General features: G+C 48.0%; 1 protein-coding gene across 2 annotated transcripts in view; it reads left to right on the forward strand.

Moving 5' to 3' along the window:
* KANK4 (KN motif and ankyrin repeat domains 4) overlaps positions 1-27,903 on the forward strand; it is a 68,216-nt gene that overhangs the window by 26,911 nt on the left and 13,402 nt on the right. Inside the window, exons 2-8 of one of the 2 annotated variants that reach the window (XM_081224837.1) lie at positions 3,393-3,613; positions 9,594-9,681; positions 15,729-17,654; positions 18,988-19,099; positions 22,304-22,522; positions 23,994-24,081; positions 26,169-26,388. In XM_081224837.1, the coding sequence (XP_081080963.1) occupies positions 9,666-9,681; positions 15,729-17,654; positions 18,988-19,099; positions 22,304-22,522; positions 23,994-24,081; positions 26,169-26,388 (2,581 nt within the window). In that variant the 5' untranslated portion in view covers positions 3,393-3,613; positions 9,594-9,665. Of the gene's footprint in view, positions 1-3,251; positions 3,614-9,593; positions 9,682-15,728; positions 17,655-18,987; positions 19,100-22,303; positions 22,523-23,993; positions 24,082-26,168; positions 26,389-27,903 lie in introns of those variants that run through there. The other variant, XM_081224836.1, reaches the window with a different exon arrangement.

A 27,903-nucleotide genomic window follows, 5' to 3' on the forward strand; every position in this document is an offset into this window, starting at 1 on the left:
TCAGCAGCCATGGCTCACGGGCCCAGCAGCTCCGCGGCATGTGGGATCTTCCCAGACCGGGGCACGAACCCGTGTCCCCTGCATCGGCAGGCGGATTCTCAACCACTGCGCCACCAGGGAAGCCCCTAGCCCTGGCTTCTTGACTTGGAGTCCAGACTCTTAGCCACTCTAGAACTTGGTCTTCAATTATGTTAAAATATGCAAAATAGACGGACATGACTGTGCTGCAACTTTCTGGCTAGGGTGTGTCCCCTGTCACATTCTTATCAACACTGAGGACCTTTAAAAAAATCTGTTTTTTCTAACTTGTAAGAGAGTCTGTGTCATACCATGGTTAAGAGCAGTACGTTACCTGGATTCGAATCTTGGCGCTGATGGTCTCAGTAACTGGGCAACTGCTCTGAGCCTCAGCTTTGTCCTCAGATAATGGACATAACAATACTACTTTATAGGGTCATTGTGGGAATTAAATTGGCTGGTTTTGGAATGGACCTATAGTGCCTGGTGCAGTGTAGGGTAAATAAATAGTATGGCATTTCGATGTTTTCTAGCATCTTTTTTATTATTAATTCATGCAGTTAAACATTGTTAAAAATATTAACCATTGGTATTTCTTCTTTCCTGAATTGCCTGCTTGTGACCCTTCATCATTTGTCTGTTGGCATCTTTATTTAACAGAGTGTCTGAGTCAAAGACTAAGAGCATTCTGGAAGGGTCTAAGTGAAGGGAGGGATGAGGAGTAGAGGTCTTTTCCCCCGTGGGCCTGATGCCTTTCCTTTTCTCCAAGGAGCATTTTTCACTGGTCAGTGCAGCCTCCTCTCTCCCTGCAACTGGCCCTGTTTCGTCCCTGAGAAATTTTCATCTGCCTTAAAGGGTCAATCATTTGAATAGCTCATTCCCACTGGACCCCTACACCCACAGATCTCCCATGTGTGGTTTCTTTCTCTGTCCAGTGAAGTTGCATTTTGTCAGAATGGCTGTAACCAGTCTGCTCTGAGAGGCTGTTTCAGCAGCACGTGTTCCTAAGCAGCGCACTGCTCCCCGGCCCTGCGTAATAGCTGACCTCCCTGAGCAAAGTGCAAAAGCCTAAGGGACCGCTTAGATAAAGGGCACATTCTTCAGATAGTTCTACCTCTTCTCCCTCTTGCCTGGCGCCATCTTGCCTGACTTAGGTGGTCCACTTTTTTCCCATCATGGGGCAGAAGGGACCTGGGCCATAAAAGTTGGAGGCTTCTAAATTGCGAAAGGAGTCAAACCTCCCCTCGGCTAAATGATTCCTGCCAAAAAAGTTCTGGTGGATAAGTGTGTTTGGTCCAGGAGAATTTTCTGGGTATATAGGTGGTAACATGAAATTGGCTACTAATATTAAGACATATGCATGAGTGAGTTGTAGGGGTAGAGACATGCCAGTATCCCCGCATGGCAAGGGCCAGAGGCTGTGGAGGGGATCCCCCCCAAAGAAGCTCAGACTCCCCTAGAGAAAGTTGTTGGTGTTTCTCATGGAGACCTCCCCTAAATGTGAGGTCGCCTTCTGCCTGGACAGCACCAGCATTGAAGCTTACGTTCTGGAGTTTGTGTGTCTCCTGCATTCACCTGCATGCCCAGTTCAGGCTGCGTGGTTTAGAGGAAAGGATATTAGACTGGGAGACAGAACATCTGGGTTTGAGTTGAGCCTTTGCCTTTTCTTAGCTTTATACCCTTGGGAACCAACTTTGTTTTTTCATCTGGAAGATGGTGGGTAACATTCCCGGTTCTGCTCACCTCCCTGCTTGACCATGGAGTTAATTGAGAGTACTAGGTAAGTGCAAAGACAGAAGAATCTCTCCTCCTATTAGAGACGTAGGCAGTCAGCACAGTGCCTGAACCTGCATCTCATGTGGAACTCAGAGAACTGAAAGAACTACCCATCTTCAGAAAGAGACCTGAAGAAGGAGGGTTAGAGGTATGTGTGTGTGTTTGTGGATCTTCTGTCCTGGCATCTGAGCCAAGCTGATCCATGGCACTGCTAGGGGCTAGTATTTCCTTCCCTCATTCTGCTTGCTGTCTTTTTCAATCTGATGAGAGGCCTGGCACCTGTTGCAAAGGAGAGGTGCTTTCTTGGTACCTAAGGGAGTATCTGGAGAGGTCACTTGTGTTTAGAGTCGTCGGTATCGTGGATAAGTTCAGTTTCACAAACTTTACTGAACATCTAGCCAGTGATCCTGGTCAGGGAGACAGACACAGAGGCAGCAATTAGAATTTAGGTGACACCTGCGGCAGTTAAGGGCTGACAGGAGCAGTGTAAGCAGGAAGGCTGGCCACTGCACTTGGAGGAGATGCTGAGCGGAGCTTGGGGGACAGGCGGGAGCTGGCCAGTGTTCCTGGAAGAATGTTGGGTGTTTCAAGAAAGGCTCAGCTCTGCAAGGAAGCCTCTCACCATTCTGTCCTCGATAAGAAAGAATTTATCCTGGGAGAGGAAATGAGAAGGCTTACCTCTATCATATAGATAAACCAGAGAGGAAAAGTGGGTGGCTAGAAGGTCATGGGACCTGGTGAAATGGAGAGCTCTTTTTCCCTCAGCTTCCTGGTGAAATGTCTTATGCTTCTAGCCGTTCTCTAGCCAATTCAGAGGGGATGGTCGATGATCATTTAAAATCTAACAGAAAGACAGTCTGCTCCTCAGTATATTTTTAAATATAACCTCAGAGTTCAAGGTACATTTCTGATTTACAAAAAAAAATTCTGGTGGTTTGGTCTGTGTACTAGTTAAATACTTCTAGCAGTTGAGAAAAGTGAATGTTGGTGTTCCATAGCCTCGTCCATCACATCGTCCCATGCCTTTCAGTAAATTTGTTAATGTCCGTCTTGAGCAAGATGCTCCAGAGTCTTCCAAGGAAAATAAGAAATTTGATCCAGTGTAGTGGGAAGAACACAGAATTCTACCCGCCCCCGAAATCTTCATTTTAATCCAGATTCACTCCTGGGTGAGCCAAGGGAATTTGCTGAGTCTGTCTCATTTTCTTCACCTGTACAATGGGGATGCTCAGCCCTGCCTGGCTGCCTTAATCTGCTGTGAGGCCCTGGATGTGAAGTACTTTCCAAGTGTCCTGGGCTGGATGCAGGCAGCACTTCAGGGAGACACTCAGCTCTGGTATCAATTTCAGTGTGGGTTAGACAGGAATCTGCCCTCGCCTCTGAGAGCACATCTCGACAGGCAGTGTCTGTAAAGGTCAGAGCTGCTTCGACATGTCTTGCTGATGGGGCTTCATTTCCTAGGACAGCCTCGTTTGGCTAGAGCCACAGAAGGTCAAGGGGATAAGGTCCTCTCATCCTTTTGCTAAGCCTGCATACAGGAGCCCAGATGCTCTCCTGGTCCCGTTTTGATTGCACCCACCCCCCTGTATCTCCTTCAGGTCTAGTAGTGGTGCTGGATTTGCAGAGCCTGGAGCCTCTGTGCCTGCACCTCACACCTGCCTCTGTTCCAAAGAGCTGCGGCTGCAGTGGGCTGGCTGAGACTCTTCACGGCGCCTGCCTGGGATACTCTGGGACCTTCCTCCTCCACAGCTGCCTTCTCCCCGGCTCCTGTACCCGCTCTTCAGAAATCACTGGTCCGCTCTGGAGCTGGATCCTTACAGTAGGTACTTCCTTGCTTTTCTCTTTCTGCCAGAATTGGGTGAGTTTTGGTGCTGGGGCATCAGCTTCACATAGCGGCAGGAAGCAGGAGCTGCCAGTCTGGCCCCAGGAACTCACTGGTCATTGTTTCTTCTAGCTCTGCCCCGACAGACTTCCAGTCACTGATTGATCAGGGCAGCGAGCAGTCTGGGGATCGCTCACAGAAGCTTTGCTTGGCTGTGGGACCCAGGAGGCAGCCGGGGGAGGACGTTTCTAAGGCAGAGCCTGGAAGAAGGAGGTGCACCACTGGAGGGTTTCAGCTCCTTAGGAGGCTGAGTTCTCTTTAGGAGCAAATTTATTAATGCGCCACTCAGCTGCAGGGAAGGAGGAGGAAAAGCATAATTAATTATGACCCCCCCACCCCAGATAAGCACCTAGCTTTGGGGGAGTGTGCAGAGGAAGGCGTGCACCGTTTCAGCATCTTTAGATGCGTCCCTCTGAACTGGGAGCAGCTCTGGGAACTAACTTTCCGACTGAATGATTTGAGCTTTCTTCCTCTTTCTGCAAGATCCAGTATCAGCTTATTGAGCACTGAATTCCTTCCTGACCCCAGTCCCCGCTTCCCGTGAGCGAAAGGGAAGTCAGTATTTGCTTTTCCAGCAAGGTCACGGATCACCTGACCAAATCGTTAACAGCTGGGGAGCCAGTGCTGCTGTGCTGGACTCAGGAGCCATCGGCTCGGGTCTAGCAGCAGAACCCCGCTTTCCGGGAGGAGGTGACTCCCCCAGCTCCAGGCTGTGGCAGGGGGAGGATGCCAAGGGAAGGTAATGTGGTCCCAGCTTTCCTCCCGACGGTTTTCTCTTCTTCATGAAGCTCCAGATTCAGCTGCTGCAGTGCAGGCAAAAATGACAGACACTTGCAGAAAACTGTGGGAACGGAGTTATTGAGATTGTGTTAATGTGTCATTTATTGAGCATGAGTTATCTCTTTGTTTCCTGGGTTGGTGGGAAGTGAGCTGGCTGGAGAACTCGGTTGATGGAATCCTTTTCGGGAGTGCATCTCACTTCCCCAGTGCCTGGACTTCAGCCCTCTTAATGTTAAGCAGCGCTGTCAGATGCCTCCTGCTGTTTAGCACAGGGGACGTTCCCACTTGGAGGCGTGGGGCCCTGGAGTGGGGAAACGGGAAGCTCTCATCATCTGGGGAGATCAGTATGAGGTATAAGTCATTTTTTTCCTCTCTTTCAGAAAGAGCGTTTTGTCTTTGCAAGAGGTCTTGCAGGGATTGACAGATTGCTGTTTGGTGTGCTACCTTGCTAAATATTTGACTTTGTAAGGTTGAATTCTCCAAGAATTCTCATGGCAATAAGGCTGTGCTTTGAGCCAAGCTTTCTTTTTAAGGAAATCCAAGGTGCTATTTATTTTGGCATGCAGCCTGTTCTGGGGTGAAATATGGCATTTTTATTATTGCAGAATAAAGAGAGGTTTGAAGAGCACAAACGTACAGAACTAGGTTTCAGTTTCAGGGCTAAGTAGAGGAAGGTTTCTTTGTATTTGGATTTGAGGTTAAAAGTGAGATTGAAAATGGCATCATAAAAAGAATAACTGGGGAGAGGGAGAGGGTGGGGGTATAAATCGCCTGAGTTGGTCTGGCCCAGGGAAATCCACGCTCCTGGGCATGGACCCTGCTGGAACCGTTTCTAACGTGGCCTGGTAGATACATATGGGCTAACACTGCTGTCTGCCAGCAACTGCCTCTTTGGTTGATTTTGTGCGGGCAGCCTCAGTCCTCACCTCTTCACTGCCCACTGGCTTTGAGAAGCAGTGTAGAGTGATGGAGTCGCACAAACTGTCCTGCCCCTAATTAACTGGGTAACTTTAGATTGGCCACATAGCCTCTTTGTGTCTTTGTTCCTCATCTGGAACTTGAAGATGATCTGCCACACGTTAGGATATAACTGGGCAGTGGGTGAGGGTGACATGTGGCCACAGAAATGAGTCCTGTAGGAGTTCTGACCTTCACAAGCTTAACAGGGGAGAAGAACTAGAAGAAGGTCCAGCGATGTATACTCAAAACATCTAGAATATCATGAGCTCACGAGAGAGGTTGGGACCTAATTGGGCATTCTTTATCCTGGGATAGGCCATAAACAAATGAAAAGTTACATAGCACCACCAGTATTACAGTTCTGAACACTGGGGATACAGCTTAACAGAACGAGTAATAAATTGCTTCTAAGTCAAAATTTTAAATGCTCCAGGAGGTTGCAAAATTCCACTTTAAAGGGAAATGGTGTCCAACAAAGCTATTTTTCATATTCTGTTGTATTGCAAACAAAGTAGCATGTGTCAATGTAGCATTTAGTCTTTGATTCCACTCCCCTAAACACATCAAACATCCACCCACTCGAAGAAAACTCCCTTAGCTAAATTCCGAGATGTCCGTGCGAAGGACCACGGGCCAAGGTGGAGAAGGCTGGGGTGCGTGGAGCTGGAAGTGGCATAACTTGGGATTATAGTCCTCCCCTTTCCTGCAGAGCCCTTTACGGTGAAAGCTTGCTCGGCCCTCTTCAGAGAGTTGGGGTATCAACTAATTAATTTCTGTAGCCTTGGAAAGATTCATTTAGAAAAATTCAAGTCTAAGAAAACGATTAGAGGTCTCTATAGAGTTCTTTTTAATGAACTTTGACCCCAAGGGTGCTGCAGAATTATTTGAAGCTCTATGATCTGATATATGAAGGGCTGAACTGTAACTCTAACCAAGGGCAGTGGGTGTGATTGAACTCCCCGAGGTGATGGTGAGTTCGTGCAGCCAGAGGTCCATCTGCACCCAGGTGGCCACCTCCTGCTTAGGAGGAGCTTTGTTGCTTGGTGTCCACCCTCGGAGAAGCAGATCGCACTTTGGTCAGGAGGACTTATAAAAGGAGTGGTGGAGGACTTACAAAAGGAGCGGTTCGGGCTTCCCTGGTGGTGCAGTGGTTGGGAGTCCGCCTGCCGATGCAGGGGACACGGGTTCGTGCCCCGGTCCGGAAGGATCCCGCATGCCACGGAGCAGCTGGGCCCGTGGGCCGTGGCCGCTGGACCTGCGCGTCCGGAGCCTGTGCTCCGCAGCGGGAGAAGCCACGGCGGTGAGAGGCCCGCGTACCGCAAAAAAAAAAAAAAAAAAAAGGAGCGGTTCTCCTCCTGCATGCCCAGAAGATACATCACATATACTGGGGAGAAAAGCAGAGAAGCATCGGAGTCAGAAACGTTTCCCCTCACAAAGAGAGCTGGGGATCAGTCACAGCATCAGTCTTGTTTACAGGGGTGGAAAAATGTTTACAAATCAGTTTTGTTCCCAGCACAGGCTTGGAGTCAACTAGACTTGAGAGCAAATCCTGCTCGAATACTTGCTTGTTATATGATTTGGGGCAGGCCTTCCAACTCTCTCAGCCTCAGTCTCCCTACCTGGAAAATGGGGACAATAATAATCCTCTTGGGGTTATGGTGAGGCTTGCGTGTGGTAATTCGAGTGTGTCAAGTGCTCCGAGCTCTGCCTGTTATTCAGTAATGTTTTGAGGGGGGAGGAGGAAGGAAGCAGAAGGAGAGGAGAGGCTGTGATGATGGGGGGGGCATGTGTAGGGGTTGCATCCTCACCCTTTTCTTCCCCAGTTTTCACCTTGAAGCTGCCGGGCCTCTCCTGCCTGCCAGCCTGTGGGAGGCCCCACCCCTGGCTGCAAACTGCAGATCTGGGGCACTGAGATCGGCAGCAGTGTCCTCTGCCCAGGAACCTTCTCTTTCTTTTCTTTTTTCTTCCAGTTGAGTTATAATTGACATATAACATTGTGTTAGTTTCAGGTGTCCAATGTAATGATTTGATATTTGTATATGTTGTGAAATGACCGCCACAATAACTTTAGTTAACATCCACTATGTCAGATAGTTACAGTTTTTTTTTTCTTGTGACAAGAACTTTTAAGATCTACTCTCTTAGCAACTTTCAAAAGTATAATACAGTATTGTTAACTATAGTCACCATGCTGTACATTTCATCCCCAGGACTTTTTATCTTAAAACTGGCAGTTTGTACCTTTTGATGCCCTTCACCCATTTTGCCCAGCCGTCACCCCCAACCCCTGCCTCTGACAGCCACTAATCTGTTCTCGATATCTATGAGTTCTTTTTTTTTTTTTTTTTTTTTTTTGCGGTACGCGGGCCTCTCACTGTTGTGGCCTCTCCTGTTGCGGAGCACAGGCTCTGGACGCGCAGGCTCAGCATCCATGGCTCACGGGCCCAGCCGCTCCACGGCATGTGGGATCTTCCCGGACCGGGGCACGAACCTGTGTCCCCTGCATCTGTAGGTGGACTCTCAACCACTGCGCCACCAGGGAAGCCCTGAGTTCTCTTTTGTTTAATAAAGATTTCACATACAGTGTTTGTCTTTGACTTATTTCACTTAGCATAATGCCCTTAGGGTCCGTGCGTATTATCACAAATGGCAAGATTTCCTTCTTTTTTATGACTGAGTACTATTCCATTATGTATATACACTATGCACCACATCTTTATCCGTTCATCCGTCAATGGACACTTAGGTTGTTTCAGAACCTCCTCTTTTTAACAAGGGCGACCCTCCCTCACCCCTGATTAGAAGCTTCCATGCCTCTCCGCTGTCAGCCTCCTTAGTGGCCACTTTTAGCCTCCAGGACCATCCACATTCACCTTCCTTCTCCCTAACTTCTTCTCTGCTCCAGCTCCAAACTCAAGTACTGGTTGCCACAAAGGTAAGTGAGGTATTTAGCTTCTGTGATCTTTCTGCAAGGAGTGTCTCTGCCTATAGAAACCCTGTCTGCCCTTCCAGGCTCTGCCACTCCTGCATAGGCAAAGGCTGCTGCATGGAACGTGGTTATGGGGGGAACCGAGACAGGAGCAGGGTGCTAGCTTTGGGGGCAGCAGCAGCACTCCCAGAAAGAGGGTACACCAAACCTTCTGTCGGGCAGACTTCAGACTTCCTCTTATTTGGCAGGCCTGATATTTCCCAGGCATCTTCCCCAGTTTGCTTGTTTGTTCCCCATTTTCCATCCCAGGTGGCTGGGGGCCACCCCTTGTCCTTTTCTTCCTCCCACGTCCTCCCAACCTTTCCCTCATCCCTGGTATGCTTCTCTGATCTGAAGTTTGTGGTCGAGCACATTGGAATTCCTGAAACAACTCCGCTTCTACTGCTGAGGTGTCACAGATGATTTATTATTCTGATGTGTGCGGAGTTAAATCATAAAAACCAATTTCCTAGGTGATTTACTGTACTGGGGGCAGGATCCAGGTTGTTTACCATTTGAAGAAATAGTTCTGGAAAAGGATTGAAACTTTGGGGAGAATTTATGATCAAACCTCAAGGTACCCTAATTCAGAGTCAGGAGAGTACGCTGCTTGCATAGTTACTGATGTCTTCCGGCTACCAGGCTTGACCTCCCCCTTGTTCTGCCCCTGGTTAGAAATCACCCCAAACGATTAGCTCCTAGTCAGTCCTTCCAATTAGCTCATCTTTTTCTTGAATCTGATTGGGATGTCACAGATCACTTATAGGTACTCTGATTCCAGCTCTTCCAAAAAAATGGATTATGATTCTTTTACCATGACAGGAAGTGAGTAGATTTCAGCTCTTGATATTTTGGAAAGAGCACCATGCTGCTTGTCAGAGACCTGGGTCCAGTTCCTTCACGAATGTGCTGAGAGGCCTTGCACCGAACAATTAACTTCTAAGCCTTAGTTTTCTCATCTGTCTAGTTGGACCAGAGGCTTCCTTTGGTGTCAACCACTGCTAACATTCCATGAAGACACACCCAAGATTATACTCTAGGAGTGTGTATAGGCTTTTAATTTCCCTCCTTGGAGAGCTACAAGCACATGGGCACCCTGGGAGAAAGGCAAGGAGGGGTGTTACTTTTTTTTTTTCTTGGTGCTATGTTCCCTCCATACTTATTCTAATTGTAATGAGACTCTCCACTTTTCCATCCTCTTTCTTTCAGACCACTCCAACAAATTGTACAGGCTTATCGGAAGAAGAGTGCCCAAGAGACTGGCGGTCAGCATTCTCTAAGATGGAGAAGACAGACGGTAGGCAGGATCCCTTGTATTCCCTGTTCTACAGTGAGCACTTGGGTTGGAAAGCGGTTATTACCATAAATCCTGGAAACAGCTCAGGGGAGGCCTACGGGAGACCGTCTAGGCGGTGCTGGGAAACCCAAACTGTGTGTTTCAGACATGAACAAGAGAAGGTAGTAGGGAATGAAAATGAAGGCTTATGTTTATATTGGAGTTGTGTACTTTTTGTAGTGTTTCTTATCCCTTCCAAGCACCAAGAAGGGAGCAGGATGATCTCACTCATTCACCTCATTTTAGAGATGAGGAACTTGAGGTCTAAAAATGAGGCACAATTTGGTAAAAGAGCCTGCATTCATACCTGTGTGATTTTCCAAGGCATTTCACTTGTTTGAGCTTCACTTCCCTCCTATATCAGTTAGCTTTGCTGTGTAACAAACCACTCAAAAATGTATTGACTTAAAGATATTTATTATTTCTTAAAAGATTCTGTGGATTGGCTAAGCCATTATTCTGGGCTGGGCCAGCTTGACTGATCTCTGCTGGACTTGTTCACATGTCTGTGGTCTTCTGGGTGACTTGTCCTGATGGTTTAGAATGGTTACACTCACATGTCTGGTGGTGGACTCCATGTCACCTAGGGCATTGGTGATGATTTGGCCGTGCGTCTTTTGTTGCCCAGCAGGCTAGTTGGGGTTTGTTCACATGACGACAGAAGGGTTCCAAGCACAGCAAGAACGGACAAACTCTAATGTGCAAGCAACTTTCAAATCTCTGCATCTGTCACATTTGCTGTTGACCAAGTCACAAGGCCAAGCCTAGGGTCAGTGTGGGAGGGAAGTACCCAAGGGTGGGTTATAATGGTGGCTATTTTTGCAAACAGTCTGCCACACCTTGTCTGTAAGCAGGCATGAATACCTACTTCGCAGGGTTGGTAAAGGATTAAATGAGATAATGCATGTAAGGTTGTTGAGTAATAACTATCTAGCCCAATGAATATTCCCCTTTCCCTCCCCAGGAAACTTGCCAAACATCATAGACTAGACCCCGATCCTCTGACTTCTAATGAAATGCTTTTTCCAGATTACCCAATGTCAGGAAACAGGAGAGCCTATATGGCCCTTCACTGGTACAGGACTCAAGCATTGGACAGCAGCTCCAGCCCCGCCTTATCCTTCTTTCCAAATGTAGTTACCATATATTTCAAAAGTCTGCCTCTCTCCCCAGGGAGCTGCCTTTTCAGCGCATCCCTGAAAGTGGTCCCACAGAACACCAGCTAATTCCCTTAATGCCCCGGGGGCCTGTCATTCCTGCCTGCCTCATTTGTCCCCACTCAGCATCCTTGGCACGGCTGCTTTCCACGTGATCACCCACAACTAGCTAAGAAAGGCACCCCTCCCTTCAAGCACACACATCTCACAAAATAAAGGCAGAGGAGGGAAAAGACAGCTTCCACTGTCTTGGCCTTTTGAAGAGATTCATTTAATTCCCCTTCTTTCTGGTTGTATTTTTGGCCACTTTCTCTCTAGTTTCTGTTTTTCCCATTTCCTTCAGAAACTGAGTATAGGCTTTTGGACTTTTTTCCTCATTTTAAATGCCTCTGATGGGTTCCCTTACTTGCACCCCACTTCACTTTTTCCCTCAGGGTAATGACTGTGGCCCCTTCCTCCTTCCCTTGTCTCCTTCCAATCCCTTTTCTCATGCCTACCTGTAAGTCTTAGGCTCATGACTGTGTTTGCAGGTCCTTTCCAACTTGGGTCTAGTGATCTGGGGTGCTTTCAGACTGAGACTCTGTAGGGAATTCTAGGTAGCTCTGAGCCTCATATATCTTACTTTTTTCTTCTCCCCTGACTCGTTTTTCCCAGTTTCTCCAGAATTATTTTCTTGGACTCTCACTTCCTCTTGATGCTGTAGTCCTAACACAGAGTTAAATATTCAAGAAAGAGCACATTCTCCATGAATCTCCCCCTGCCCCGTTCAGAGCTAGCCCGTCCTCGTCTTTTGGCCCCTTTGTTGAGTACCTATGCCATGTTCTCTACTGCATCGGTGCTAATAATCACAACTCTGTGAGTTAGGTATTCTTATCCCCACGTTAGAAATGCAGAGACTGAGGCATAGGGAATTTAAATAATTTACCCAGAATCACAGAGGCAGGAGGTAACAGAGGCAGGATTCAACTCCAGCCAGTCATGTGTTGGTTTGTCAGATCTGAAGTTCATTTTGAGCAGAGACAGTCCTCCTAATTAATTCTCACCCTGGCCCAATGCCTGGAATTCTGAGCTCCTGCATACCTATCACCAGGTAGAATTAAAAGGAGCAGAACTTAATGTGAGCATAGATCTCCCAGCATATCAGATCAAGCTCCCTCATTCAAGGTCCAGCATTCCTCGTGCACTGGGAGAAAGAGAAGGAATGCAGAACGGCGGGTGGCAGGCACAGCAGCACAATGTGTGTGTGTGTGTGTGTGTGTGTGAGAGAGAGAGAGAGAGAGAGAGAGAGAGAGAGAGAGAGAGAGAGAGAGAGGAGAGACCCCATAGTGTAGCTTAGGAAAGCACCTATTAAACCCGTCATCCTGGATAACTGCTCAGTCTCCCTGACTTCTTTGATTCACCTCAATCTCCCTTGTGCAGTATTTTCCCTTGGAACCTGCTGTTCCTCATTTGATGCTATTATTGTATGTGTGCTCTGGACCTGCTCTCAGAGGCTGATGGGCAAATCAGTTCATTTCTACCGAATTGAGGCAGTAAGCAGATAAATAATGCAGTCTCCCCTTTGGAGTGTTCTTTGCCTTCTGGGTCATAAATCTGCTCCCTATTTAACTTTAGACAAATACCTCCTCTCTGATTTGGCTTGTTCCTATAATCCAGGAGGCTGCTGAACTGGCCAGTAGGCCTAAGAGTATAGCCAAGTGCAGCTGGGAAACTAACAAAGAACAATTGCTGTCATTGAGACTACAAGTGGGCCTCTTTGGGAGAAAGCAGGTTTGTAAAAAATCATGTGGGTGCATGGGAACTTATTGGAGTTTTTTGGATGCTGGAGGAGTGTTTACTCCTTATCTGCCTGGAGTCCAGGTATCTGCACAGAAGCTCTGGAACCCAACTTGGACCAACCCTGTGGATCAGCACCAATGCCTTGCTGTGTTCCCTGCTGAGGCCGAGACTTACTCACCCACAGGCCCTGCAACTTTACTTAGCACTGAGGCTGGTAGGGTCGATTGTGTCAGTGTTCAAGGGTTCAGCCTTTATGTGTCTACTTGGCTTCTTTAGTTCTTTGGAGATAACTGTACTTCCCTAAGCACAGTTCCTGTGCCCCAAGCATGTAGCACTGGCCAGAAGGACAGATCAGACAGGCAAGTGGGAAGAGCTCAGTCCAAATACGTCATCACTCTTAGGGAGAAAGCAGCCCTATATGTGCCCCAGGTAACGCCATCATTTGCACCTCTTCTTGAACCTGCCCCTCCCTTCCATTCCCTTCGCCTCTTTCACCTTGACCATGTCAGCAATCTCCCAACTGGTGTTCAGGCCTCTGGTTTGTTCTTCTTCTAATCCTCTGTAAGAATGCTCACTGCGAAATCACATTTGACCAAGTCACTCCCTTGTGTAAAACCCTTTGATGACTCCCACTGCCTAGAGAGTAAAGTCAAAGCTTGTTGGCATGCATACAAGTGGCTCCCTGATCTGGCTCTTGCTGACCTTTCCAATTTTGTCTTTTTCTACTCCTCACCCTTCTCTTCCACACATATCAACTGTGTTTATAGAACCCTGTATTACTATGGATTTTCACACCTTAATGCATTTGCCCATTCTCTGACATATATCTGATCTGTCCTGGCTATCTACTGCTGCATAACAAACCACCCCAAAACTTAGTGGCTTAAAACAATCATGCATTATTAACACAAGTTCAGCTGAGTGGTTCTCATTTGGAGTCCCTCCTGTCATTGAAATCAGATGATGGCTGAGGCTGGAATCATCTGAAGTTCTTTTACTTATGCCTGGCACCTGGGCTAGGATGTCTGGAACAGCTCAGTCTGGTGAGGCATCTCTCACCATCTCTTCACATGACCTCTCTCTGGAGCTACTTGGGCTTACTCACAGTATGGCAGTCTCGGGGAAGTTGGACTCCTTACATGACATCTGGCTTCCCCCTGAGTGTGCATTCTAAGAGACGCAGGTAGAACTTAGAGGCTTCTTATGACCTAATCTTGGCATTCTCTCAGTGTCATTTCTGCCATTTTCTTTTGGTCAAAGCAGTCACAGGCCAGCTGAGATTCAAAAGCATAGAGAAATGGACCCCACCTCTCAATATAAGATTCCCTTGCCTGTCTAGAGAAGGTAGGAATTGATAATGGCCATCTTGGAGATAAACAGCTACAATGTCTTTCACCCTCTTGTGTTCTCCTGGCAAACTGCTATTTATTCATTTAACACCCAGTTATATGTCGCTCTTATGAAGTCATCCCTCTCCAACCAAGGCAGAATTAGCCTCTAAGTCCAAGAAAGTTTTTCTGAGAAACTAGGAAAATAAGTCAAGAAGGAACACTGGTCCTTGAGCATGTATCTGTTACCATCCTTGTCATACTGCATCGTACTTGTTGGTGTTTCTCCTACATGACCATACTTTTTTTTTGAGGGTAGAGCTATACCTGATTCATCTCTGTGTCCTTAAGATCTATCTTAGCAACCAACAGAGGTGCTCAATAAATAGTGGTTGAGGTAAGTGAATTCAATTACTGCTATTTTGTCATTTTCCCCCCAGGGCCTATTACTCTTGGAGTCAAGCAATCAGTCAGACGCAAAGAATTTGAGGATCCCCTCCTATGTACCCAGCAAGTCAGTTTCCATTAGGGGGCTTCAGTTCTCTGTAATTTGGACTTCCACAAAGATAATAACTATAATATTGAGTGTGTATTGAATGTTCATCATGTGCTAGGCATTGTTCTAAGCACTTCATATGTATTCATCAGTCCTCACAATCTCATCTTACCTGTTATTATTGCTATCTTATGGATGATGAGACACAGGGAGGCTAAGTAATTTCCCCAAGGTCACAGAGCTGAAATATAGACCAGGCTCCAGGGTCTGTATTCTTGGCCTCTGTGCTCTCCACTAATGTCCTCTCCTGAACTCAGCATTTTCAGAGCATGTTTAGCAGAATGTCACAGAGGTAATAAAGGGTGTCACATTAGGAACATGAAAACAACAAAAATTATTTAACCTGAGGAAGGCGCTAATTGGAGACAAATCCCTATGGATTCAAATAATCAAAGGACTGACTTGTTCTCAGCATCCTCTGCTGGAGTCAAGATCAGTGGTGCCTTGGTGTGATGGAGAACTTTCTCATCATGATATTCTCCTGATACTTTGGGCTGCTCTGAAAAATCATGAGTCCCACACCTCTTGGAGGAATGTTTGCCAATGTCCCTTCTGACATTGATTGTCCCATTTTCCTCCACCACCTTTTTTTCCAGTTTGTGAAAAAGGTGGTATTTCCTTACCTGGCATGAGTTTTTGAAAGTGAAACTTGTTTGTTAAGCACTACGCAGTTTTCCAGGGGAAAAGAGCATAGGCTGTGCATGATTATGGGTGCCCGTTCTGAGCTTCATGTACCTAGAGGCTCAGCCATCAGAGGAAGCTTAAGTAATGCAGGAGGCACGGCTCCTTGATATCTCTGGCTTTAGCAAGATTTACTAGGACCTATTTGAATAATGCAAGGTCCTTTTTTAATATTGAGACAATCGTGTATCTCATCCTTTAAAAATGTCCATATTCATAATTACCAGTTAGTACCCTGATTTGGCAAATTCCTGGCCACAGTGGTAACTGAAATGCCATACTGCAAATTGGAAACTATTCCCTCTACCTATTTCCTTGGAGACACTGCCTAAGTCCACATTGATTTAATAACAGGATTTCTCAGCCCAGCCAAAAGACGGTGAGCATCACAGCATAATTCAGAGGCTGGAACATTTAGGAGAACACTTATGCGAGAGATATTAGGTCTCACTGCCTGTCTTTCTCATTAACGTTGTGCTTCTTTTTCACATGTCTTATGTCTCCCAGCCAAAGACCAGTCCTCTCAGGGGGATGAAGAGAAAGACCCTCCAAAGAGCCACCCCTACTCCGTGGAGACCCCATATGGCTTCCACTTAGACCTGGACTTCCTCAAGTATGTGGATGATATCGAGAAGGGAAACACCATCAAAAGGATTCCTATCCACAGAAGGGCCAAGCAGGCCAAGTTTAGCACTTTGCCCCGAAACTTCAGCCTTCCCGACAGCGGGGCTCGCCCCCATGCTGCTCTTTCCCACCCGAACTGGCCCCCAGTGGTGCCAAGGAAGGTGTCACTCGGGACAGAGGCGCGAGCCCAGCCACTGCCGCTCGGTGTTCACCCCCAAGCCGCCGGCGGGAGCGAGGCGAGCTACCACCGGAAGGCGCTGCTGACGGAGACGGCCAGACAGCTGGAGGCTGCTGCTCCCAGGGAGGCTGAGGTCGCCTCCGGGAGTGGACGGCCCCAGCTCTTGAGAGCATCCAGCATGCCAGCCACGCTGCTGCAAAACAGGGCCTCGGAGGACCCAAGCCTAAACTCAGGGCCCCCGACCCCGCCCGCCCTCCCCCCACTTCAGGGCGAAGGCGGTGTCTGTGATGGTGCCTTTGGTCCTGCGGAAGGATTTGCAGGTTTTTCCAACTCCACCCAGCGAGCAGCAGCCCAAGCAGAAGCCAGAGAGTCCGGAGACCTGGTGCCAGGAATACCGGAGCTGATCCTGAAGGGGCCTGAGCCTCCAGAGGGTGAAGAAGAAGCTGCAGGTCACCTCCCTGTCTCAAGTCCTCCTTTCTCAGCACTTGTAGTTCTAGAGGATGCAGGAGACCAGCAGGAAAGCAGACAAGCCGAGGTGGCGGTCACGACCCCCGGCTCCCCAACACCAAGCCCCCCACCTCTACCATCACCCGTCCCTGAGAATGAGCTCCCCCTGGAAGAAATCGAGCTCAACATCAGCGAGATCCCACCGCCGCCACCTGTAGAAGTAGACGTGAGAAGCATCGGCATCCGGGTCACGGAGGAAAGCCTGGGCCTTACCTCCGTGGATCCTGGCAGCATCTCCAGCCTGAAGCAGCAGCTCTCGGGCCTTGAGGGCGAGTTGTCTGGAAGAACTGAGGAACTAGCCCAAGTCAGAGCTGCCCTCCAGCGGCAGGAGGAGGAAATCAAGGCTAGGGGGCAGAGGGTTCGAGAGTTAGAGTGCACTGTAGCTCAACTGACAGAAAAACTTAGCCACGAGAACACCAAAGATGCTCAGGGCCAGACTGATGCCATGGTCAACACTGACCCTCTGCAAGGACTCTTGACCAGGGAGTCGTGTGACAAGAACATTGGGGTCAACCTTATGGGCAACACAAGATCTGAAAGCTGGGGGGCCTGGGGAAAGGGGAATGGCGTCCTGTGGAGGCAGGAAAGTCACAAATGGGAGGATCGGAGCCCAGCGGAATTTGTGTCACCATCCCAGCTGTCACTGCCACAGGGATCCAAGATGGTCCTCACCCCCTCTTTACATAGCTGCCTCTCCACTGAGCTCAGGATCGAAGAAGGATGCTCTGACCAGGAGGGAGGCCGTCAGGTAGGAGCCGAGGGTCCAGTCAGGGGAGCAAGAGGCTCTCCAAGGAGCAGCGAGAGAAAGGCTCCCCCAGCAGGGAGGAAGGAGGCCGGTTCAGAGCTCCCGGGGAAGGAGCGCCCAGGAAGGCCACCGAGCTCACCCACCACCGATGCCACTATTGGGCAGTACGTTAAGAAGATCCAGGAACTCCTGCAGGAGCAGTGGAGCTGCCTGGAGCATGGGTACCCGGAGCTGGCCCGTGCCATCAAGCAGCCCGCCTCCAAGCTCAGCAGCATCCAGAGCCAGCTACAGAGCTCCCTCAACCTGCTGCTGTCCGCCTACTCGGCCCACACTCCACCCCAGAAGGAGCCCCCGGGCCCCTCTTCCTCCCCGCCGACGGGTAAATACTGGTGCCTGAGACGGGGAACCATTGCTCCTTGACGAGTCAAAGGGGAAAAGGGTTTTAATTGCATGCATATGTTTTTTTTTAAAAGGTTTAAGCACATCCAGGAACCCAGTGGAATAAAAACTGATCTCTGTGACAGTGGAGGCTTGGAACCTCTGCTCTTGTCCTTGCTCTAACGTTGGGACTGACTGCAGGGCCACCACATACAGCCGTTCACATAGCACAGGGCACAAAGGTGCCAGAGGGTAAATGGGAGCTGAAACCCAGCCCACACTTGCCAAGCCTGCAGCACTGTGTGTCTGCCCAGAGAGGTGCCTCTTTCTCATTTGCATTGTGCGTAGGCAATGTCTAGGGTGAAGAAAGGCCCTGGCTGTGAGTGCTTTAAACCTCTGCCTTCCTTAATTGTTTCTTGGGCTCTTGCATTCCTGTGGTCCTGCCCAGTTCTTGCACATTAGAGGTTTTTTGTAGCCTTGTTTTGGAGGATCATTATATTGAGAGCTGAAGTATTTTACTGAATTATTTTCTCTCTCTCTCTCTCTCTCCCTCTGTGTGTGTGTGTGTGTGTGTGTGTGTGTGTGTGTGAGAGAGAGAGAGAGAGAGAGAGAGAAATTGGGCGATACTCACATGTGGAAGTCGACCCTTTGGCAGAGCGGATCTTCCTCCTATAACAGATCACGCACTCTGGAGTTAAGTGGAACCATATTTTGCTTTGCTCAACGGGCAGCAGCGTGTGAGTCTGCTTCCTGCCGCAGATCACAAATTGGCTGTTTTCTCATTATTTCGGTGCTAGTTCTCGTCTTACTCATTGTGAATTGCCTCCTGTAACTTTGAGCCCAGCAAAAGAAGACTTGTGCTCTTGCTCATGTGATTTCCGTGGCTACCCCACATCACAAGTGTCATCTAGCTTGTGAGTCAGGAAGGACCGCTGGGGTGCCCTCAAGCAGAAGTGGGTGCTGGACCAGGGGTCAGGAGGCCTAAGTTCTACTCCTGCTCTGCCATTCACTGAGCAAATCTGAGCCTCAGATTTCCCCAGACTAAGATATAGGGTCAACAATGGCACTCACACCACATGGTTCAAGAATGCTCCAATAACTCTACTCTGCAATCCACACGTAGAGGGTTTGTGAACTGGAACAATTTGGCTGGCATTGACCAGAAGGCTGGGGCACCTCAAAGACCCTCAGTATATTTGATTTAAATTATCTAGTTCCCTTTCTGCCTCTTCACACACCTTCAGCCTGTGTGCCCTCAAAGCAAGAGTCCCAGTTCTGCTGCATTCTGGGGCATCCCCAAGATCATGCTAACCTGTGATGTTGTGTCTACCTAGAGATCTCCCCGTCGACCAGCCTTAAATCCATAATGAAAAAGAAAGACTATGGCTTCCGTGCAGGAGGTAATGGGACCAAAAAGAACCTTCAGTTTGTTGGGGTTAACGGTGGGTAAGCATCACTCGTGAAGCCCAGACTGCCCTCCACACTACCTCTCCTGCTGTTGCCCCGAGCACTCTCTTTTCCTAGGGGAAGCATCTGGTTTTCATTCTTCTTCAAGGGAATTAATCTCAACGGCCCTTTAAAATTCCCTCTCGGGTTTGCATGTGTTTGGCTTCTTGCCAGCTGTGGTAGTCTGTTGGATCCTGTGCTTTTAATATGTCTTGGCTTTGGTGTTCCCCGGGGCCAGGATTCTGGTGCCTTCTGCTAGTTTGGGGACACATGAGCCCTTTAAGGAAGACGTTTAATCTGAACCGTAACACTGAACCTAGGACAAATTCTTAATTTGTAGAACTTCAAATTTCATCCTTTTAATTTTTTCCTTCCTTTAACTAACTTACGGCAAACCAGACCAACTTTTTTAGGATGAAGAAAAATGATCAATGTCTATTGACTCAGAACGTGAACCAGACCTTATATAGTGTAGAGAGTAAATCACTGGATTTAGAATATTTGCTAAATCAGTCATTCAACAAACATTTATTAAGTACCGATGATGTGTTTGGTGGTAGGGATAAAAAAGTCAAATAAATCATTGTCCCAGCCTTTAACTCACAGTTTGGACATGGGCTGAGATAAGACGGAAGTAAAGGGAGAACGCTGACAGGATGAGATGAACACTAGTAGAGAAAGAAGTGGAGGATGGTGGGAAAGCCCAAAGCAGGGGCACCAGGCCCAGCCAGGGGTGGGCCCAGGAGGCTGCCTGGAACAGGTCAGAACCCCTGATAATTTGGGTGAGACCAGAAGGAAGACACCCAATTCAGACAAGGGTGACGTCACTACTGTGGCAGGTTCTGTGAGGGGAATGTCAGAAAGTTTGAAATGAGGTGTCATAGGAGGGTTGCTGTTCTCATGCCTGCTGACGCCAGACACTGTGGTCAGAGGAGAAACCATTTTTTTCTGAGCTTTCCCCAGTTTGTGTACAGAAAGCAGAATCAGACTCACCTCAAAGTCTAAAGCAGGTCCCATCTCTCCCCTGCTTAAATACTTGCAAAAGTGCCAGCTTTTGTTTTTTTAATATTTATCTATTTATTTATTGGCTGCTTCGGGTCTTAGTTGCGGCACGGGCTCTTCCTTGCAGTATGCAGGCTCCAGAGCGCCTGGGCTGTGTAATTGCAGCACACGGGCTCAGTTGCCCCATGGCACGTGGATTCTTAGTTCCCCAATGAGGGATCGAACTGGCGTCCCCTGGATTGCAAGATGGATTCTTAACCACTGGCCCACCAGGGAAGTCCCCCAAAGTGCCAGCTTTGTACCAAAACCTGGAGGTCCATCTCGTGACTACAGCCTGCCTCATCCCCCGTCACTGGCTCCAGGCTTTCTTCCCTTAAACATGCTCAGTCAGGCTGATCTTGGGGCCTTTGCATTTGCTGTTTCCTCCACTTAAAGTTCTCTCCCAGATATCCCTCAGTATCTGTCAGTCTGGTGCAGTGGTTCTCAACCTTGACTGCACCTTGGAAACCCTGGGGGAGCCTTAAAAATACTGATGCCTGGCTCCCCCTCCTGGAAGACTCTGGTTTAATTAGTCTCAGGTGCAGTACAGGTATTGGGAACTTTAAACACCCTCAGGTGATTCTAACATGCAGCCAACGTTAAAAACTTCTGCTCTAATTAAAGTAGCCACTTTGGGCTTCCCTGGTGGCGCAGTGGTTGAGAGTCTGCCTGCCGATACAGAGAACACGGGTTCGTGCACCACTCCGGGAGGATCCCACATGCCGCAGAGCGACTGGGCCCGTGAGCCATGGCCGCTGAGCCTGCGCATCCGGGGCCTGTGCTCTGCAACGGGAGAGGTCACAACAGTGAGAGGCCCGCGTACCGCAAAAAAAAAAAAAAAAAAAAAAAGTAGCCCCTCCTCCCATCACACTATCCCATGGCCTGTTATTAGTTTACTCATTGCTCTTATCGTTATCTGAATATATTGTTTACGTGTTTATTTTCTGCCTTTCCCTACTTAGAGTTTAAGCTCAGTTAGGATAGGGACTTTGGTTATAACATTTAGAACGGTGCCTGGCACATAGTAGGTATTCAGTAAATGTCTGTTGAATGAATGAACTTCCAGGTGGAGCTTTTATGAAGCAATTCTAAGATAAGAACTGTTTGGTAAACTTAATATGTCCCGTTTTCTTAATCACAAAAGCAAAATGTTGTGCCAAGCACAGTAGAGGAAGAAATATCTGGGGTTTGAACAAGACAGAATGTGAGCATACCAGGGAGTAGTCTGGGTTTGCAAATCCAGTGAGCACAGGGCCTTTACATAGGGACCACCATTCAGATAAAGGGCATGAGGGGGTTCAGTAGAAGCTGTGGCCACTGGTCTCCCCTGGTCTCTGTGGCAGTGCCAGTAGGCCAAGAACCTGAAATCTTCATCCTAACTGGAGCATCCTCCATCGGAGGTCTCCTGTTGACCATCAGCAGAGGGATCAATACATCTTCCAGAACTTTCCTCTCTGGTCTCTGGTCTGCCACCTCAATAGAGTTGCATATAACTGAACATAAGGATCATTGCTGGGGAGGGAAGGCCAGTCAAGTGGCCCACGCCCTCACTTTTGCTGTTTTAAGCCGTGGTTGAAACAGCAACTGAGAAAGGCAGGTGCTAGGTTCAAGTATCCCAACTGTTCACGTGTCCCATGGAACCCTGCCAGGAGTGAACACAGATGTTTCCTCCCTTGTCATCTGTAAGCTGGGATAGAACAGGGTGGCCAAAGGGAGGCTTCACAGTCACCCAGAGATGTGAAGATTTGTTAGGCAATTCAGAGAACTCAGGGTGGAGGATGTTTGCCTAGATCTGGGTCCCTCTCAGGACAGGACATTAGGGTTCCAGAATCAAATGCTTTCATGAGAGCCTTGGATATGTGGATCATCTGAATGCATCGACCAATTAGGCCGTGGGCTGTTTGTGTGTTTGTTGCAAAGAGCTTAGTTAATTACCCTTTTCCCCAAATGGCCTCCAGCGTTAAAGGTACAGAGCCCTTAAAAGCATGTTCCTCTGACAGTAGGTTTCCTGGGAGTCCCCTTGCCCAGCACTGCAAGTGTAGAGAATGGAGGATGAGGTTAGCAAGCCCGGAAGTGTTATTTGAAGCCCACCGAGTTCTCATTGGTGTTGACACGAGCATCGGGCAGGAAGCACGGAACGAGTGACCTTGTCTCCTTTCCCAGCTATGAGACCACCTCGAGTGAGGAGACCAGCAGTGAGGACACCTCCCCAGAAGACTTGTCTGACAGCGAGGCCGAGAAGAAATGTGATGGCCCAGAATATAGGCGGGGCAAGGATGCCCACCTCAGCTACAAGGCGGGGCAGGGCATTCCCGAGGGCACCCGTGACACAGACCAGGAAGGCGGGCCTGGGGAAGAGCTTCCCCATCCCAAGGCTGAGAGGTGAGTCAGATGGGGACAGATGGGGCACTTGATCCTCTGAGAAAGAGCAAGGGCATTTATTTACCCTTTCTTCTGGTTGTTTGTTAATTCATTTATCCATCCATTCACCAATATTTATTGAGTTTCCAATCTATGCCAGGTACTGTGCATTGGTTAAACTAAACAGATCTAACTTCTGCCTTCATGGGATATACTGTCATAGACAGAGCTCTGCATATGAAGCTAACATGGCCTTAGCACTGAAAATGTGAAGGACTCTACAGGTATTCTCTTGATGTAATCCTTCTAACAATCTGTAAGGTAGAAATTATTATAAGCCCCACTTTACAGATGTGGAAACAGAGGCTTCGAGAAGTTAGTGACACAGCTAACAGAGGTGGTGTTTCAACGCATGTCTTTTGTGATTCTCCCACATGTTTTTCTGCCTCTCCCTTTGGCCATACTGACATAACCCTGTTTTTGAAAGTGATGAGAGGTCACATGGCATGATGAAGAGAGTACTGACTTTGGGGTTGGACACACTTGGATTCAAATCCTACGTCTGCCACGGTGTTTTTGAGCTGCGGCCGCCTCAGTTTCCTCATCTGTAAAACGCAGATAGTAGCAACCTGATAGATTTGATCTGAGGACTGGATGAGAAAGAGTATGTAAAAAAGTATGCAGAATGCCTCCTGCAGTGCCTGCCACATAGTAGGCTCTTGATAAATGGGAGAAATGAGAATAATAAGTACCATTCATTATCATTACCATCATCCCCAGCCTGGTTGCTGAAGGAATGATGAGCCGTGAATGGCAGCTGATTGTCCAGCAGTGCCGCAGGGCTGCTCCAAAATAGCAGCGCTGTAAGGACGCTATGAGAGCGGAGCTTCTCGGTGACCAACGCCATTGACTCCCAACCTAGGCCTCTCAGAGCTAAGTCTGCCCTTACACTAGCACAGGAGGAGTGCGTATCATTGAGAGTGCCCCAGCTTAATCGATTTTCATTTTATTGAATCAATTAGCACTTACTGTATCCTTCATGGAAGAATAACCGGAAGAAATTTGCTGCTGTGCATTGAGTCCTTTGGATTAGTCAAGTCACTCAGGCAGAAAATGTTGGCTCCAAAGTCGGAGAGATAACTCTCCCTTTCCCAGCGTGTCAGGAATGGCATTTGGGCCCGTGGCCCCCAAAATGCTTTGGTGGTCTGCTCCTGCCCCGTGAAAACAGCAGGATCCAAAGGGCAATGCGCTTAACTCACTCTTCAGAAGAGTTCAGAAGCCAAGCCTCCTGGTCAGGAGGCTGTGTTCACCCAGTATTTCTGGGGAATGCCCCTGACCCTGGGAAGTTGCCCAGTTTGGGTGTTTGAGTTGCTGAAAGGTAAAAGATGAGAGTGAAAGTCAAGGTAGGGGACTTTTTTTTTATCAACATGGAGACTGATATGTATATATATATATACACATACATACATACATACATATTTTTTTTCTTTAGATGTAAACCCTCAGAGGAATTCCTTAATGCATGCCGGGCATTGAGCCAACATCTGCCAGAAACTGGGACGACCACTGACCAGCTCTTGGTACTCTGATTTTTCATTATCATGTAAAGATTTCTATACTGTTTAAGTTTCACCTGGGTGACTTGGGTCCCATGCCTGAGGCAGCGGTGTGGGTATGCACGGGTCCCTGTCTGCTGGCTGTTCTCTCATTTGCCCAAACTCTGCTGCCCAAGGTGATGGATTGTGCTGAGAAAGCAGAACCCATGCATGTGTACAGGAACCAGGCCTGCGGCTCAGAGGCATTTACCAAGTGTTATTAGGTGTCCCAACCTGAATGTGTCATAGAACTTTTGTGGTTTAGGCTCAAAATTGCCTCGCAGTTTGAGAGAACCATGAGTAGAGCGGAAAAGAGCGGGTGGAATGGGAACCGTGGTTCTACTCCCAGGACCGCTAGATAGCAGTGAGATATTGGGTGAGTCAGTTCAACACTCAGGGCCGTGATTTCCTCATTAATAAAAGGAAGGTGGTGGACCGCATGTCTCCACTACCCTCAAGCCCTGGCATTTCATTCTGTAGTCTTTACTGTTTTTCTTGAAGTGCATCTATGGGTCAAGAGACCAAAAGCAAGAAAATACATGTTAGTTCCTTAACTCCATCATGGACCATGGAGATTTAAACATGTAAGGATTAGTTTCTGCTTGAATCAAGAGGTACTGGCACAGACACATTTTCCCAAGTCGTGAGAGCAACTGATAAGACCCAACGTGTAACAGCTTGTAAGCATTTTTAAAGCCCATTTTGTTCTCCTTTGCGGAAGAGCCTTAGGAGTAAAAACGATTGATTAGCCCATTTTCATGAGTATTTTATCTTCGCTGATTTGGCAACTAACTTGTTCCCAGATTGTTAAAGAACCAATATGTGAGGTGGATGTTGATTAAAACTCCTGCTACTTATTCTTAAATGAATTACAGAGCTAAGTTATTTCTTAGATCTTCATTTAAAATCTACCACTATGTTCCTTAATATGAGGAACTTTCTCCAGATTCTCCTGAAGATTCCATGGGTAAAGGAGATATTCTGATATACAAGAAGTGTTTCAGCCACAAAAGGTTCCACTGTTTCTGCCTAGAAAATCGATCAGAGGACATACAAACCTGACATCACACCCACTTTAGGATCAAAGCACAGGACACCCCCTCTCCACCTTAGAGACAAAGCAGGTTGTTCAAGGACCTCACTCTGTAGAGCATGGGAAGTTAGGGACCCAGCCATTTTTTCACCGCCATTTTATAGACAAGACAGGAAATATTCAAAAAGGTTATAGGACTTCCAAGGTCACACAGCTGAGCCAGGACTTATGCCTGGCCCCTAGGGTGTAGTGACTCCTAATTCAGTGCCCTTTCCAGAATGAATATGAAATCATCTCTAATAGTCACAGCCTCATTGTTTCTCCTCCCCTTTAGAAAAATAATCTAGTCATGTTCCATTTTAAACACTTAGGTCATGTCACCTGCAGAGTTGGTGTCATTTGCATTCATGGTTATAAAGGAGCTGAATACTGCAGGTAGTGCGGTCCTGCCGTGGGTTATTAAACCATTTTCTCTGAAGGTCCTAGCGAAACTTAAAAGCCAAAAATAATTCAAGCACATCTGTTTGGGTTTTACTTCAAGCCTAAATTGGGCATGTTGTTTGTCTTAGCTTTCAGTGTGCATTTTTTCCCATTAGTAAAATTTTGTGACTTTCCAGCTATGCCTGTTAAAAACATGCACATGCCCTGGTGGAGTCTGGGCTAGGGTCGCATAGGCTGGTGTAGACGCATGAAGGAGGGGGTCATGGTTATCCTGTGTATATGGGGGATGTGATCGAAACGTACAGTAGACTCAAACTGTCCCCGAGTAGTGTGCTGTGTTACTGGCTATTGTGTTGCTCTCCCAATCCTCCTATCTACCTCATATGGGGGACCGATCCCACGGGTTCAAAGTGTGCTGCTGCATGGGGAACCCCACTTGCTCTGAGCCCTCTAGGAGTAAATCACATGGAGATCTGGAGAGAGCTGAAGGGATAGAAGTGAAACCATCCTTAGCTGACCTTTCCTAGTGGAAATTAACACCCCAGCTGGAACACCCAGGTAGGTAACCTCCTGGAGCTGGAATCTGTTGATCTTTCAGAAGCAGAGCTTAAATACCATCAGTCAAGAGTGGTTCCGGGTCTCCAGCCGGAAGTCATCCAGCCCTGCTGTGGTGGCCACCTACCTCCGCGGGGTCCAGCCTCACTCCCCACAGTTGCTAAAGCTGCTTGTCAACCTGGCTGATGGCAATGGCAACACAGCTCTTCACTACAGCGTATCCCACTCCAGCTTCTCCATCGTGAGGCTGCTGCTGGAAACAGGTCAGAAATGGCTGCATCTGTGCAGCCTGGGTCCCTCTGGGACAGGCGGTTCTTGTTCCCACTTCTTTCCAGCGAGGAGATTCTTCACTGTTCTGAGTTCCTCCTGTGTTCTAGGAGCTGGGCTAGACCATTTTTTCCTTTATTATGTCATTTATTCTTCACAACACTCTTGTGATGTAGGTATTATTGTTCTCATGTTACAGTTGAGGAAACTGAGGCTGAGAGAGTCATAAAACTTGCTCAGGTCACGATGCTGGTAAGTGGTAGAGTCACACTTCATATTCAGTTTGTCCAGCTCCAGAGCTATACCACATGGCCTCTAGGAAAGGTCACATTTTCCATCTTCATAAGTACTTTGTAACAAAAGTCATGGCTCCATTTCATCAGTTTGACTCAATTTGATTCATTCACCCTTCATCAGATATTTGTGAACTACGTATGAGGTCCATACTGACTACCACCAGAGATGCAAAGGTGAGCTAGGCATGAGCCCTCTTCTTCCCAGGAGCTTACAGCCTGACAGTCAGGATGGACAGCATGATGGCTCACCAGAGAGAGGTGCAGAATGTGATTTCAGGGCTCAAAAGAAGTGAGATAATACCCTGTTTAGAGGGCAGGAAATGTGCACTGCAGTGGGGAGGTTCTGGCAGACAGAGAAAAGTCCCAGGCCATTGAAGAAGAAAATATCAGGAAGAAAGAAGCTTGTCTGCTGGGTCAAATACTGTACTGTAGTGTCCCTGAAGGATGATGCCTGGGGTTGGTTGGCAGATTTGGGAAGGGGTCACTGATGACTTTGGAAACAGTTGTTTCAGGGGCCTGTTGGGAGGAAACCAGATTTCAGAAGTGAAAGGAGTGACGTTCATGAGCTAGGGAAGGCAGTGATGTAGCACAATAGCTGGAGGAAGCACGAGAGGATGGGGAGAGTTATTTTTGAGTGAATGGGGATGGAGGAGACCTGAATATGTTTGTTGGCTGAGAAGAAGAATCCGAGAGAGAGACAGAGAGAGAGAGACAGAGAGAGACAGAGAGAGAAAGGGGCGGACAGAGAGAGACAAAGAACGAGAGAGAGAGAGATTAAAGATACGAAGGAGAGAAGATGCTTGATGGAGCAAGGTTTTCGAGGAGATGGAAAAACCTGGAATCCACAGCAGAGGCAGACGAGGTCAGCATAGGCAAGCTGCTGGGATATTTATTCCTCCGAGATGGAAGCAAAAGGAAGGGAGGGTGGGTGAAAGGTCCAGAGGGATTTGAGGGGAGAGAAGGGATGTGAGCGTTAGGTTCTTAATTGTTGGAAGTCTGGAGGAAGGGAAGACTCTTCCCTCTGGTGGAGAATCATTGCAAATGGCCTTGCTCGTCTTAGGGGCTGGAAAGGGTGGTTAATAGTCAAAACAACTCTACGTCTGCTGAGACGACCCCACAGGGCTTAGAGTGGAGTTTCTGCAGAGCGTGTGACAACATCAAGTAGCCTAGGAGTGTCTGTGTGGACAGGCGGGGGATGGGACCGACTGAAGGTGT

Source organism: Mesoplodon bidens (assembly GCF_964165515.1).
Source record: "Mesoplodon bidens genome assembly, chromosome: 2".
Taxonomy (NCBI): Eukaryota; Metazoa; Chordata; class Mammalia; order Artiodactyla; family Ziphiidae; genus Mesoplodon; species Mesoplodon bidens.